This window comes from Trachinotus anak, unplaced genomic scaffold, assembly GCF_046630095.1.
Source record: "Trachinotus anak isolate AG129_WGS33_773 ecotype Australia unplaced genomic scaffold, CSIRO_AGI_Tana_v1 ptg000016l, whole genome shotgun sequence".
Taxonomy (NCBI): domain Eukaryota; kingdom Metazoa; phylum Chordata; class Actinopteri; order Carangiformes; family Carangidae; genus Trachinotus; species Trachinotus anak.
Window position 1 is genome coordinate 4693077 of NW_027273867.1, and position 14424 is coordinate 4707500.

The window sequence follows — 14424 nt, forward strand, 5'->3', positions numbered from 1 at the left end:
GAGTGGTCCAATAAGAAAATATAGTAGATTCAGAGAGATCCAAATCCTGTAAGGTTGGATGGTGGGTCCAGGTGAGCTGGGCTTTGGGCATGGCTGAGGGCAGTGACTGCTTTGTTGTGACATCACAAAGTTACAGAAGTCCTGACGGCTGGTTTTAAGGCTCAGTTTCTGAATACAGGCTGTGTACATTTCTCTGTGGACTGAGGCTTTGATACTTTCACAGTATTAATATAGAACATAGACCTGCTTTATAATTTAAAAACACATGGAAAAGAGGAGGTGTGCTGATTTCTGATGAATTGCTCCTTTAGAAAGACCTTGATGTTCAGTTCTTACTAAATATGTAGTAATTTGCCTGAGTATTAACACTGAGAACATTACACCTCGACATGTGTTTTCAAGCAAAGCTTTGCAATGGTTCACCCAGGGAGAATCACAGAGGCTGAGAGCCAAGGACAGGGGGGAAACAGGATCCATGTCGAGAAAAGAAGAAAAAACCGGCTAGCTTCATTTGCACCATGAGAGGTGCAAATCAACACTCTGGAGCGAGTGTGACACGTGTAAATGAGCAGATGCAATGCATGAGTTTAAAAATGTGACTTGGTTTTAGGTAATGCTCCATCTGAAATTGAACTCTGGTCATTGTCACCCTCAGAGTGTGCAGAGTGTGTGTCTGAGCTCATATTTTCAGTGAGTTTCTCCTGTAAAACCTCTAAGTCCAGTTACACTACCCGTATGACCTACATTTAGCATTACTGGTCTCACTCAGGGCTGTGAAATCTGAACGGTCTTCTGCAAACAAAGAAAATCATATACTTGTATATTATGCCTGTTTTGTTTTTTTTTGTTATGAAGAAAATATTGGTTTAACACTCATCCAATACTGGCATATATAATGTTCTCACAAGTTAAACCAAAGATGGTTATCAACCTGTTATCAGTAATTTGGATATAATCCAGCATCTTTGCCGTCTTCCACCAGAACGTGGGTGTAGAAACCAGCTGGTCAGTGCGTGGGATGCCTTGTTTACTGTTTCAGTATGCTGGCACAAAAAAACACTGGGAGTTTTCTTCAGTATCTCTACTGAGTCACCTTGTCTATGCACTCACAGCTAACAGCCATCTCTGGCCTTCATTTGGCTTGTCCTTTTTAAGTATTTAAAATCACAGTTAATCAGTGTAAATGATCCATATGCTATAAAATAAAGAAGCAGCTAGAGCCATTCACATGTGCTCTAATGCTGTAGTGTTGTACTGCAGCACTGTCTGATGATCATCACTTTGAAGGACGCATGGTCTGATATTGAATGACACAGCACGTCAAATATACAGCATTAATTAGAACATGCTAGGGTTCACATGCCACAGTCCTTTAGTTAGGTGTAATTAATTATGCAAAGAAAACTTGAAGCAAAGAAATTTCATTAGCACCTAAAAAGAAAAAGGTGCTTTTATGACAACTAATTTTAATATGAATAAGGAGGTGTCACTAAAGTAATTTTCATATACTGCCAGGAATTATGTAACTCTCTCCTCAACTGGGAGCATCTTGCATTTCCATCTGAAAATGACAAACTTTTTTTTGGCCTGTCTTGCAGCAAGAAGATGTGACTCATTTTATGGGAGTGGGTGTGATATGTAATGTGGTGCTGTCCAACAGAAAGACATTGTGGTCCATGGCTTTGAAATAAGTAATGCATGGTTGATTAGAAATCATTGAAGACGATTTGAAATGATGCTGTTATTGAAATGCTCCTGCAACAGTCATCGGACATGTTTCCTCTCTCAGGGAATTTTTATTTTCTGCATTCTTATGCATCTTTGAATAAAATATATTACATAAACCAATCCAATGTAAACATATTCAGTGGCAGAGGGGGGGGGGCAGTGAAAGCTGAATGTTATGACACATACAATGATTACGTAAGACGTGAAACATAAATACCTATATTTAGCAAGAGGGAGGTCAAGAGTTATCTGTATCTCAACATTGAATTATATGCACTATTTTATATAATGAGTTGTTTGTCTTCACAGATCTTCATGTTGAGAAGAAGGAAGAATCATATATTCCACTGAGGCAACTCAACATTAGAGCGTGTGACTGGCTGACTGCTTCATGATGGGATACTTACGGTCGGCGTGGCAGAGGAGTTCTTCCACAGTACAGAACATATCACAGCTGCCTTGTTTGTTGCTGCTGTTCTATATTTGATGGTATCATTCAGCTGTCCAGCAATAACGTTTTAGTAAAAAGTTATGAGGCCTGGCTGTCAACTAAAGTGGATATAATTTCATAGAATTCACCCACATTAAACCAATTATACAGTTAATGATTGGGCTCGAACCCGATAGCCTGGCACAGGCAGACGCATCCCACGTGTCTACCTGAGGCTGACTTTCCATTTTATGGAGACCTTGCATAGTCGCCTGACGACTGGGGAGCAGTCCGGAGATCAAGAACACTGTCAACCGGAGTCTCCTCACCGAGACCTGCAGCCTAAGTCTCCTTCCCAGCCCCGTCAGCAAAAGCAAACTGGCTCCCTAAAGCCCCATGGCACAATACAGCAACCAAAACAATCCAGAAGACAGCATCCTGAACGTAAGCGTCTCAGGAACCAGCGGCAGAGCACTGAGTCCGATACAGTGCTCGAACACAAACATGAAGAAACAACAGCAACCACAGTTTCTAGTTTGTCACCAGGAGTCCCACCTTCCTCAGCAGGTAGCCCAACCCAATCTAAACCAGAAACCCAAGAGGGCACCCCAAAACAAAAACGAGAGCGTAAACCTCAGAGACCAGGAAAATATGTCTGCACTTACTGTGGCCGTGCATGTGCAAAACCTAGTGTCCTACAGAAACATATTCGATCCCACACAGGTGAAAGACCTTACCCCTGTGCCCCCTGTGGCTTCTCTTTTAAGACCAAGAGTAACCTGTACAAACACCGCAAATCGCATACCCACAGGGTGAAGGCAGGTCTGGCACTTGGGGAGCCAAGATCTTTAGAGGAGCAAGTCACTGAGTCGGAAGATGAAACCAGGCACTTGTCATCAGCCTCTTCCCATACAGAAAGACAAAGCAGTGTACCCTCAATTAAGAGTCATGAAACAGACAAGGCCAAAGATAGCACTGGAGGAAATGATGACTCCTACGCAGTGAAGAAGCGATTGGCCTTACGTCTAAGTAGAGGAAAACATGGTCCTCAAGATTCATCTGATGAAAAGACCTCATCTCTAATTTTAGGCAGTAAAGGCAGTACAGAATCTGGCTATTTCTCTCGCTCTGAAAGTACTGAGCAGTCACAGGACAGTCCCCCAAACACAAGTGCCAAAAGCTATGCAGAGATCATCCTCGGCAAATATGGACGTCTCGGACACCTACAGAGGATGTCCCGTCATCACAGCCAGCAGTCCTCTGGTCAGAAGGACAAAAGCATCCCATTCACAGTGCCCAAAAAGCAGGTCATTGACCATATTACCAAACTTATCACTATCAATGAGGCAGTGGTGGACACAAGTAAAATTGACAGTGTAAAACCAAGGAGATTCTCACTCTCCAGAAAGAATAGTTCAGAGTCTCAAAAGAGTTCCTCTGTGAAGGAACCACTTATTCATAGCCCTAAAGCTGGAGATCTGGGCTATAAAAACAGTGGCTCCATCACCATGGGGGTGCCATGTGAAAAATTTCATCATCAGCCCCTAAATGTGGAGCAGCCAACTGGCCAAACAACTACCGCCCCTCTGGTGAGAAGTCACTCAATGCCATCTGCAGCTAGTTCATTTGATGCCTCCAGTGGTGGCCAAAGCAAGTTCCGCCTAAGTCAGTCGTTCGATGAACGACAGCCTTCGGAAATAGCGGCGTCCCGTCGTTATGGGATGCTAAGACGGCAGCCAGCTATTGAAATCCCGCTTGGTTCCGAACTTACAAAAGAGGAACAGGATGGTTCCCATTCATTTTACCCTGACAGCATAACCACTGTGCCTGACCACAAGCAAAGTCAACCCCAGCCATATGAGTGTGAGGCCTGTGGCACTGGATGCAAAGATTGGGAAGGTTATAAGAAACACAAGCAAAGCCTGTGCTTAGCGCATCATCCCAGAAATGAGGTGGTAATTAGTCAAATGGAGTTTTCACAGCTAATTAACCATGCAGTCAAAGCAGGAGCTTCAGCAGTGCGCAAGAGAAGGAAAGAGGAGAGTTTTGAATTTGATGACCCCTCTTCTCCTTCATTACCCTCTCCTGCCCTCTTGTCAGGACAGTGTAAAGATGAAAGCAATGTACCTTACGAGGGCCCCAGAAGACCTGCACTGCAAACCTGTTCAGTAATTCAACATACTAGTTCATTTGAAAAACAAGAATCTTTGTGCAGCGAGAATCAAGGTGCCAAGGTGACAAAAAACTCTACATCTCATGACGAACATCAAATAGTGCCTCAGAAACAACCCCAACAGCAGCCAACAAAACTAGCAACCCGAAAGCTGGTCCGCCAACACAATGTGCAAGTTCCAGAAATACTGGTGACAGAGGATTCCAACATGAGTACCGAGATCTCAGTAGAGCCAACCTCCATAGCAAAACATTCAGAGAAACCTGATGAATTTCAGTGGCCTCAGAGAAGCCCATCTCTGGCCCAGCTCCCTATTGAAAAACTGCCCCCAAAGAAGAAGCGCTTACGTCTAGCTGAGGCTGCCCAGTCCTCAGGGGAATCCAGTTTTGACTCAATATCCCTGCCCCATAGCCCTAGTCAGGACAGTAGTGCGTCCTATGCATCCAGTCGCTCCACATCCTTTGAGGAGTCCAATCGACCAGACATGGAGATAGCAACATCATCACCACTAAGGAGATCAAGAGCTCCTCACATGCTAACGGTGCCTGGAGTACATCAGCACAGAGAGATGAGGCGCTCAGCATCTGAACAGGCACCTCATGACCCACAACCAAGTGTCCTAATGGCTGAGACCCGCAGTAAGTCTTTTGACTACAGTTGTCTGTCCCCGGAGCGCTCTGCAGTTGGCTGGAGGGAAAGAAGAAAATGTCTCCTTATGAGGCACACTGCTATCAGAGATCCAGATGAGGAGGAGGAGGACCAGTGTGCCATATCAAACTGTAGTCCTGAACATGTCACAACTAGCACATCCTCTCAAGCAAGCCCAACCTCTGTGTGCTGCAGTAGGTCCTCTTCTTCTCCTTTATCAGGTGACACAGTCTTGCGTAATCCAGTTAGATCACAGTGCAAAGAGATCTTCTCTCAGTGGAAACTTAGTCAAAATATTCAGTTAACAGGCAGCACAGATCTCTCACGTGCTCATGGTGCATCGGTAGATCCTGTACAAGAAGAGACCTCAGGCATCCATATAGGACAGCCCCCTCCTCAAGCACCACAGCCCTATCCTACACATGGACCATCAGGGGCAGCCAGAGCTCGCTACCTCCCCATGTCTACAGGGCTGAAGCTGGAGATTCCCCTACACCATGATGGTTATTCAGACATTCGAGTAAGTCACTCCCACATCCAACACTCCGTCCCTCACATCACGTCGAGTCTGGAATTACTGAGGCCAGTCACATCTCCCTCAGTAGCAGTGCGTCTCCAAACAGACACCCTCACCCCAGCATGTGCCATATACACCACATTGTCTCAGTCCACCTCCCCTAGGCCCCAGGAGGCAGTTGATGCTGTTTCACACAATGTAGGCGTCCCAACAGCTGAATACAGAAACCACAGGAACACAAGTCCAGACTTTCAGCTGTGGTCTGATGATGGCCTGAGGTTATCAGGCTCAGGGGGTAACAAGCGCATGCTTTCCCCTTCAAACAGTATAGAGCTCCCTCCTGAGTCACAACAGCAGCAGAAACGAGTAAAAGAGGAAGAAGAGAGGGAAGTGAGGTGTGTTGACAAGGCATCAGTGGACCCATTGGATCAGGAACTCAAACGGGAGAATCAGTCGTGCCTGCCAGGTGTTTGTTCTCCCGTCACACATGTTGGACCTTCATTCCCCAGTCTGCTGTCCAGCACCTGTAATAGCTGGTGCTATTTGAACTATATTAAACCAAACCATTCTACTCTGGATGAACAGAAGCCCTCAGTGTATTCGTCGTGGTCCACAAGCAGCTATGACCCCAACCCACCTGGCCTCTCCAGCAAGATGGCTCTCTCTCTGCTGCACTGTAAGCAGAGGCTCAGTCCCTCTATCTACACTATATCCTCCATGTCAGTCAGGACAACTGAGTCAGTGGAGCAAGAGGACAGCAAAAGACCATGCTCCACTGAGGTAATTACCGCACCAACCACTGATTACAATAGTCTATTTATCTATATTATAATGTATTATTAGACCAATAAAAATGTAGAATGACATGGAGTACTGAGAGAGGGTACATGACATACAGTTACTCTGTTTAACTCCAACAAAGTTAAGTAATTCTTGTCCCAGAGGAGTCCCAGGCATTGTTTACAGTCTCTGTAGGTTAGCATAGCCTCTTTGCCTTTTCCTCTGGTGAACAAAGTATAAAGAGTTCAGCAAATGATGGGTTAGCATTTCAAGATTGTATTGTTGCAATCTCCAAAAAAGAAACTTTACAAATTTTTTGCTAACTATGATGGAACTACATTTGATGAAGAGATGATTATAAAAAAAGTAATGAATTATGACACACAAAGTAAAAAAAAAAAAGTGCTTCAACTAATGGTATAAAACACAATGTTCAATGAGAATTCCCAATTTTTGTCTCCCTGGGCATGCTGGAGCAGAATTGGTGAATTTGCCCATGTCTCTTTCGAGTATAGGTCTACAACAGCCAGTCGTACTGCAGAGACCCCGAGGGAGCGAGCAAGGGACAGACATCAGCTGATGACAACAGATCAAACAGAGAAGAGGGGAAGGAGGAAGAGAAGAAGAAAGAGGAGGAGGTCCAGTCATGTTCCAGAAATAAACAACCTCCTGAAGTTTGGATCTCTAAGGGGGGGTGAGTATGACCTTCTCATTGCTCAGTGCTATGTAAGAAGAAATTAGCTGATCACATTGGTTTTACTGTTGACATATTGTCTATATTTATAGTGATGAACCTCATTAATTACAGCATTTGAAGGCTTGCGTCACATAGTGCGGTATGTTTTGGAAACTGTTTGTCTGTCCACCATGTTGGAGAAGCCAGGGGTCGGCTGTCTGCACCAGCAGAGCCCGTCTGTTGAGGGACTGAAGCCAGGAAACTACCCAGCTTCCTCTGCTCCTGCAGAGATTCATTTATACAAACCGTCACAGCCATTCACATGAAGGCAGCACACTTCATTCTCTCACACTGACACCAATGGAATGAGCAGAACATCTACATATGTACATGTACATATAGCATTAGTCATAAAAGGAGCCTGTCATACGGAATAGGGTTAGGCAGAAAGACATACACATTGTAAAAAGAAAAAGTGCAGGGGTCTAGGAATATTGTTATTCTCCTGATTGGCTTCATTGATGATGTCGTTCAGTCAATAAAACAGTTAATAACTGTTGTGTCTGAGTGATATCAAATGTCTTGTTTTGACCAACAGTCCAAAATCCAAAAATATTAAATTAACAATAATATAAGACGAGATAGGCAGAAAATTCTCACATTTGATAAGTTGTAACTGCTTGAAAAATGACCTGAACAAATAATAACTTAAAAACTGTTGGCAACTAATTTTCTGCCAATTGATTCATTATCATTAATCATTAATCGTTACATCTCTAGTTCCAATGTTAAAATTTAAGGCAAAACAATGCATGCATTTTATTCAATCATCTAATAATCATCATCATCATCATCATCATCTAATTTCCACTTAACTGCTGTGTTATGATATTTATAATGACAAAAGACCCAATTTGTCAGACGCCTGATCAGAAAATACTGGATCACAAATTCAAAAGGATTGCTGTGACATACAGTACGCTCACTTGCCAGTTTATTAGATTCACATACATAAGACTAATGGAGTGTAATACAAAAGACATCAGGCAATAAATCTCCCTCATGAGGATTATAATGTTCAGTTTTTATTGAATCTGTTTGATTCATTTTAATGGTCATTTTGGAGAGTGTGGTTTATGGAGCTGTTGAACTGTACTGGTTTATACTGAGAGGTGTTCCTAATATTTTGTCCATCCCATTTATTTAGTTAAGATGGACAGAAATTGGGAACACCTCTCGGGCATGTGAGTGTAGATTAATTAAATCTCTGTGTGTCACAGCAACCCTTTCCCTGAACTGGAGAATCAGTATTTGTACTCAGCAACTTTAATTAAAACTTAAAATGGCTGTGACATGGATTTATTTCATCAGTGGAGTAAGACACAGCGAAGACAATCACTGGCAAATGTGTTTGAGAGTAGAAACAATTTAGAAACTGTAAGGTTAGTTTAAACCATGTTCTGACTCGTTCATGGCAATAAAAGGAAACAGAAAATATACAACAGCTGAACAATACTAGATGACGCATGATGTTGATGATGCATAGATTACTTGTTCCACCCAATATGTCAGCATGGGTGAGATACAATGTAAACAAAACATCACATGCTGCGGCTCTGCTGTCGGGTCTCTGTCTAAAATACTCCAACCTTTAAGATGATCCGGCGCAGGATTTGTAGCTGCGGCGTCGCTCAAGCGAATGCATCACCCCAGCCCAAACTGACTGCTGATTAATGTTTTGTCTTTTCATGTTTCTGCTCATCTATAAAACTTCAAAGTCGACACTGCACTTCCTGGGGTCCTTAGCAATACACTCGCAAAGTTTAATGTCGATCAGATGAGCAGTTGTCGAGAGGAAATCGAAGGACAGACAGATTTTTCCATTCATTAAAAGGATATGAGAAATGCGAAAGGAGTCAGTGAATCCATTAAAAAGTTAACAAGAGAGTGACTGACTCACATTTTACCGAAACTCTAAAATGCAACATGAAATTGTTGCAAGGTTTGAATTTGTTTGAACACAATGAAAAACACACACACGACTTGTGAAATTAATTTTCGGTGAGGTTAAAGCAGAAACGCTCAGGACTTCTGATACCCATCAGAAATAAACACAGCAGCAAAGCGAAGCGCAGAGAGGTGCCATCTGTGTGTCTCTTTTTTGGTTTGGGAGTGTGTCTGTGAACAAATCCCTGTTGTGACTCATGTTGACGCTCATCACAGCCTTCCCTAAAAGTGACTCATCCTAACGCCTGCTCGCTTTCTCCTTCTCCGTCTGTTCAGTCTGTCTGAGCCACAAAAAGACAAAACGGAGGCAGAAAGGTACATTTTTATGACTGGCATGGGGGGAGGCAAGAGCACAAACACTCAGTCAATGGGTCCTGTAAGGAAAGCCCTTGAAAATAGCTGCTTTATAGTGTAGGGGTGTAGCGTCCAGGCAAAGTGTTTCCCTTTAATTAAACTGAAAGTTTTTTGAGACTGTAAAAGCCACCGTTTATGATACCTGCAGAGTTTATCCAGCCGTGAAGCCTGCAGTGAAAATAGAAGAAAAAACAGCCGATTATAATCAGAATGATTGTTTGTCGTAGCAACGTGTTTTCATTTTCTGTGTTTTTTCATGCTTATTTGGGGCAGCAGCTGGTCTGGGCCAGGGTTTCCCTCCCTCACAGAGCTGTTTTTATTGGCTGGCTGCAGCAAACCCCCGGACCCCGGGCCACATCGTAGGCTCCCCCTTGTTTGGACTCAGTGGTGGTGTGAGCTGTGATGGGGGTTATACGGCAGTGGGAGGGAGGTGGGGAGGGGATCTGGTTTTGGCTTATGAAAGCGGCTCTGTTGAAGCTGAAGTGGGTGCCTCGCTGAGAGACCCTCAGTGTACATGGAGGGTTGGACCCCAGACCCAGCTGCCACAGTGTGAGCTCACTGTGTAGTGAGGGCCAAACAGATAGCGTACTTACACTGGATAAATACAGGCGCTAAAAAGCTCCTTACAGGTGCTAAAGTGCCTGCTGCCTGTCTGTCAGCTCCACTTACACTCATATTGATTGTCACTATCATCCCGAGAGGAGCAGCATCAATAGACAACTGACAGGGAAACGCTCTGAGGACCAAACTCAAACCTCCTTCTCTCTCTTTGCACCTTCAGATCAAATGAGAAGTATGGTGTTGTGCATTGTGGAGTTGGAGGGAAGTGCCAATGTGAGGACTGTGGATTCCACCTGAAGAGCACCAGTGTGCTGCAAAAGTGCACTGACCGTTCTACAGAGTCCTCTCCGTGTAACTGCAGTCAGTGTAACGCTGCTTTCAAAGCCAAAGGTAAGGGTAGACATTGAAAGATGCTGAAACAGGATCATGATGCTTCTGTTCTGTCAGTTTCTCACTTTCTCTTTTGGTATTTACAGGGAGCCTCAACGAAAATCTGATACCTGAGCCACGTGGAACAGAAACCTGTCGTTACCCTGACGACACAGATGAAGGTATACTACGTTGTTTATCTACCATTGCTCTTTTTTAGTCCAAATCACTTCCAGTGCTGTCAATTTGTGTTTTTTACTTCCTGTCTACAGTTTCATGATATCACAGCATGCAAGACAGAGTTGGGAGAAAATAAGAGATTTGCAAAAATGATTAACCCCTACTTATGTAGCGGTGCTACTTAGATCAGTCCTCCTGCACAGCTCTGGGATCAGCTGTTCAGGTTACTGTTATCAATAAATAAATCATTCATTTTTTACAATGTGTATATTTGTTTATAGCAAGTAGGTTTGTTTGTAATTAAGTGCTTAACCGATAACTGATAATAAGAAGTTTGATTGATTAAAGGTCCCACACATTTCCAGTGTTTTATTTGAAGTGTTGATATCCATAAGAGGATAGATTTGTGGTTTTAAAAATCAAAAACCATCTCAATGTAGTTTTACATCTCCTCTCTCAGGCTTCTTTCTGGAACTCTAGCAACAGCAGTTCAATAAGCCAATCAGAAGAGAGACACAGAGCCTCTCTCTTGATTGGCTGACTGAGTGATAAAAATACAGAATATTTTAGATAAACACTTATCCTAATAAACCAAATCCTGAAAGGTTGCATAGTGAGTCCAGGTGGGTGGGGCTTGGAGCATGGCTGAGAGCAGTGACTGCTTTGTTGTGACATCACAAAGTTACAGAAGTCTATTTTTCACATGTGATGCAAAAACAGACCTGTTGATAGTCATATTGACATCATACCAGCAACATTACGTAAAATTGAAACCTTGTACTATACTTGATGGCTGAATCTGAATATGACACAAACATGTATTTTTTAACCATTTTAGCAGCTGCATGTGGAGACTGTTGCATTGTAGTGACATTTTCTGACAAAAATAAATCAGAAATTAATTTTTAATGAAAAGATATGCGAGTAGCCCGTCGATGGCCATTATCCAAGGACAACTAGAGCTAGAGCTGGCAGTTAGAGCAACGCAGCAGATACGCAGCCGGTGTGAACACACACATGTGCGAGCCACAGCAGGTCAGTGACGCAGCCATCACACACACACAACACGTGAACCTGAATGGCAAAAACATATCCAGCTCTCCTAATACATCCATGATTAGTATTTGAAATTAAAAAAATAAATAAATATATATATATATATATATATATATGTATATATATATATATATAGAAGTTAAAAAAAAACGATTAAATGATTAATTTTACTGATTGCCTTCAACACATTAGATACAGCACATTAAGTTGTTGGCTTTATTTCACTGATTGTTTTGAAGATGACTGGTTACTTATTGGTGACTTGCCACATCTAAACCCAGTGCGGTGACCTGAGCTGCACAAATTCCCTTGTTTGAAGACTAATTCTGCCGACTTACATGATTTGTCACTTTGTTTGAACTTGAACATTTCATATTTGTTTGAAGAGAAATGTAAACATCAGTCAGCAGCATATCAAGATCTTGGGCGTATAAGTTATGAGATGGAAGATACATGGAAACATGGGAGAGGCTCTCATACGTTACACCCAGGGAAAGAATGTACTTGGCTGGTAGTGACTGGCCAAAACACAGCTCAGTAATGTCTGTACAGTTTAATTTTATTCCCTGGACATTTGTTCACATTGGTGCATCGAGGAAATAAAAGATTGTAATAACAAAACATGAAATTTCAAGTGTTTCCTACCAGGATTGAATGATTGACAGGGTAGAAAAAAGAGCAGAAACTAGGAAATAGTTTCAGTTGTTTGTGCTGTAGATGACTGGGTAATATCAGCCCAGTCCACTTGATATTAAATTGGTATAAAGGTCCCATATTGTATAAATTGAGATTGTCTCACTCATGTATTTTTATATTATAGATCAGATCTAGGTTCTATATTAATACTGTGAAAGTGTCAAAGCCTCAGTCCACAGAGAAATGCACACAGCCTGTATTCAGACACTGAGCCTTAAAACCAGCCGTCAGGACTTCTGGAACTTAGTGATGTCACAACAAAGCAGTCACTGCTCTCAGTCACACCCCAAGTCCCGCCCACCTGGACCCACCATCCAACCTTACAGGATTTGAGCTTCTCTGACTGTTTACCTGAAATCTGCTATATTTTCATTTACTCTCTCAGAAAACAGTCAGCCAATCAGAGGAGAGACTCACCAACCTGTTGTTACTAGAGTACCAGAGAGAAGCCTCAGAGAGGAGATGTAAAACTACACTGAGATGGTTTTTGTTTCTTAAAACCACAAATATATCTTTTTTATGGATATCAATACTTCAAATAAAACACAGGAAAAATGTAAAATATGCGACCTTTAACTGAAGAGTGGAGGTGGTTGGTGGAGTTAGAAAGGGGGGAGAAAGCAAAATATGTTGTAAAGTGGATTTTTTTCCTGTTCTAGGAGTCTGTGAGGACCAATCAGTTCATCCAGATAAACAAAAAGATCAGCAGTACTCTGATCTGGGAGGAGGTGGACGTGATGGGGACGACAGTGCGAAGGACAAGGGCAGTAGATGTGAAGGCAGCTGGTCCAAGGTGGCTGAGAGCTCCCACACTGCCTCCTCTGATAGCGAGCAACCTCTTTCAGGAGGCCAGCCGATGGAGCCTGATCCCAGCCGACCACCCGCACTCAACCCCAAGGATTCTACCCAGAAGACCTCGGCCCGGGCCAGGAGGGCGCTGTTTGCCCGCAGACGCCTTGACGCTTCAGCATCAGTATCCTCCAGGGGCTCCCGTTCTCCTAGCGCTCAGTCCCTGACTCCACGAAGGGAGTCGTCTCCACCTCGCAGCCCATCACCCAGGCCTCACCGGCGCCCTGCTCCTCCTCCCTCTCTCTCCCCATCCAGTTGTCATGTCTCCACCTCCCCATTGAGACCAGTCTCCCCCATTCGAGGTCTTTCTCCCATAATAGTCCAGTCCCATGGCTCAGAGTCCTCTGGGCCTCCGGGCTCCCTGGCAGACACCTCTGCTCACCTCTGTCGAGCGTCTGCAGCAAGACTGGTGAGTCTCTTCAGCTTTTGTCTCAAAAAACATGGAGACACAACATCTGTTTACAGCATTTTGATTGATAATAATACGTTTTTGTTTGTTTGTTTATGTTGTAGTCTGGATTTTGCCTTGTTTATGTCATTTGTGTATAATTAACGCTGGTCAAAACGTGGCTTTTGTTCAAACCGCCGTCTTCACTAACCTGTGACTTGATCCATTTCTGTTAGTTTAGCCTACAGTTTTAAATAAATCAGCTTTTGGCTCACAAAGCTAATCTTGTGTGGCTCAGTTAAATCCCAGTAAGTCAACACCTAGAGTAAATATAGATAGGCTGGTACATATGAGGTTATTTTAAAGTCGCACATTTATTGGAAAAGGAAGGAAAGGCAACTCTTGTGTTTTATATCACTCAAACCGAGCCTGCAGCTCCCAGCCTTAAAATAATGCAGGAGAGCTCCCAAATAGACACAACCTGTTTTCCCTGGGCAGCCACTGATAAAACGAGACGAGAGACCGATCGTTAAATACCAGAGATTGGAACCACATGTCGACGACGAAAACAACATGGGCGAATATCTCAGTTCACCCTAATAAAATAAATTAAAAAAAACATACGTCTACTCCAAACTTGTGGTTATGCTATGGTGTAACCTCACCACTTCCTCTTCACACTGATATAGGTCCCATAGGAGCACAGTATAATCTACATTCTCTACAGGGCTTTTTTCCACATCTGCAAAAAAATAGACCTTTCTGTTCACGGTAGCTTGACTTTCATTTTGTCCTTTCTCATGTAGATTGTTTTTAATGCCCATATATTTGTTTTTACAAATTTATTATATGATTTCAATATTATTTTGCACATTATTATAATACTGTAAAGTGTCTCACTCAATACCTAACTTCAGTAACCAAATATGAAAAAAATGTTATGAATTTATGTTGAAATAATATCAGCCGATGTATCAATATCAGATTAACTGAAGATATTTATATTGGTATC

The 14424-nt window shown here is 42.8% G+C and overlaps 1 protein-coding gene across 4 annotated transcripts in view; it reads left to right on the forward strand.

Moving 5' to 3' along the window:
* The window catches only part of hivep3a (HIVEP zinc finger 3a), a 51727-nt gene that overhangs the window by 33553 nt on the left and 3750 nt on the right, over positions 1–14424 (forward strand). For all 4 annotated transcript variants that reach the window (XM_071499656.1, XM_071499657.1, XM_071499658.1 and 1 more), the window contains 5 exons: positions 2038–6276; positions 6792–6970; positions 10095–10264; positions 10351–10425; positions 12835–13433. In XM_071499656.1, the coding sequence (XP_071355757.1) occupies positions 2410–6276; positions 6792–6970; positions 10095–10264; positions 10351–10425; positions 12835–13433 (4890 nt within the window). In that variant the 5' untranslated portion in view covers positions 2038–2409. The remainder of the gene's footprint in view (positions 1–2037; positions 6277–6791; positions 6971–10094; positions 10265–10350; positions 10426–12834; positions 13434–14424) is intronic.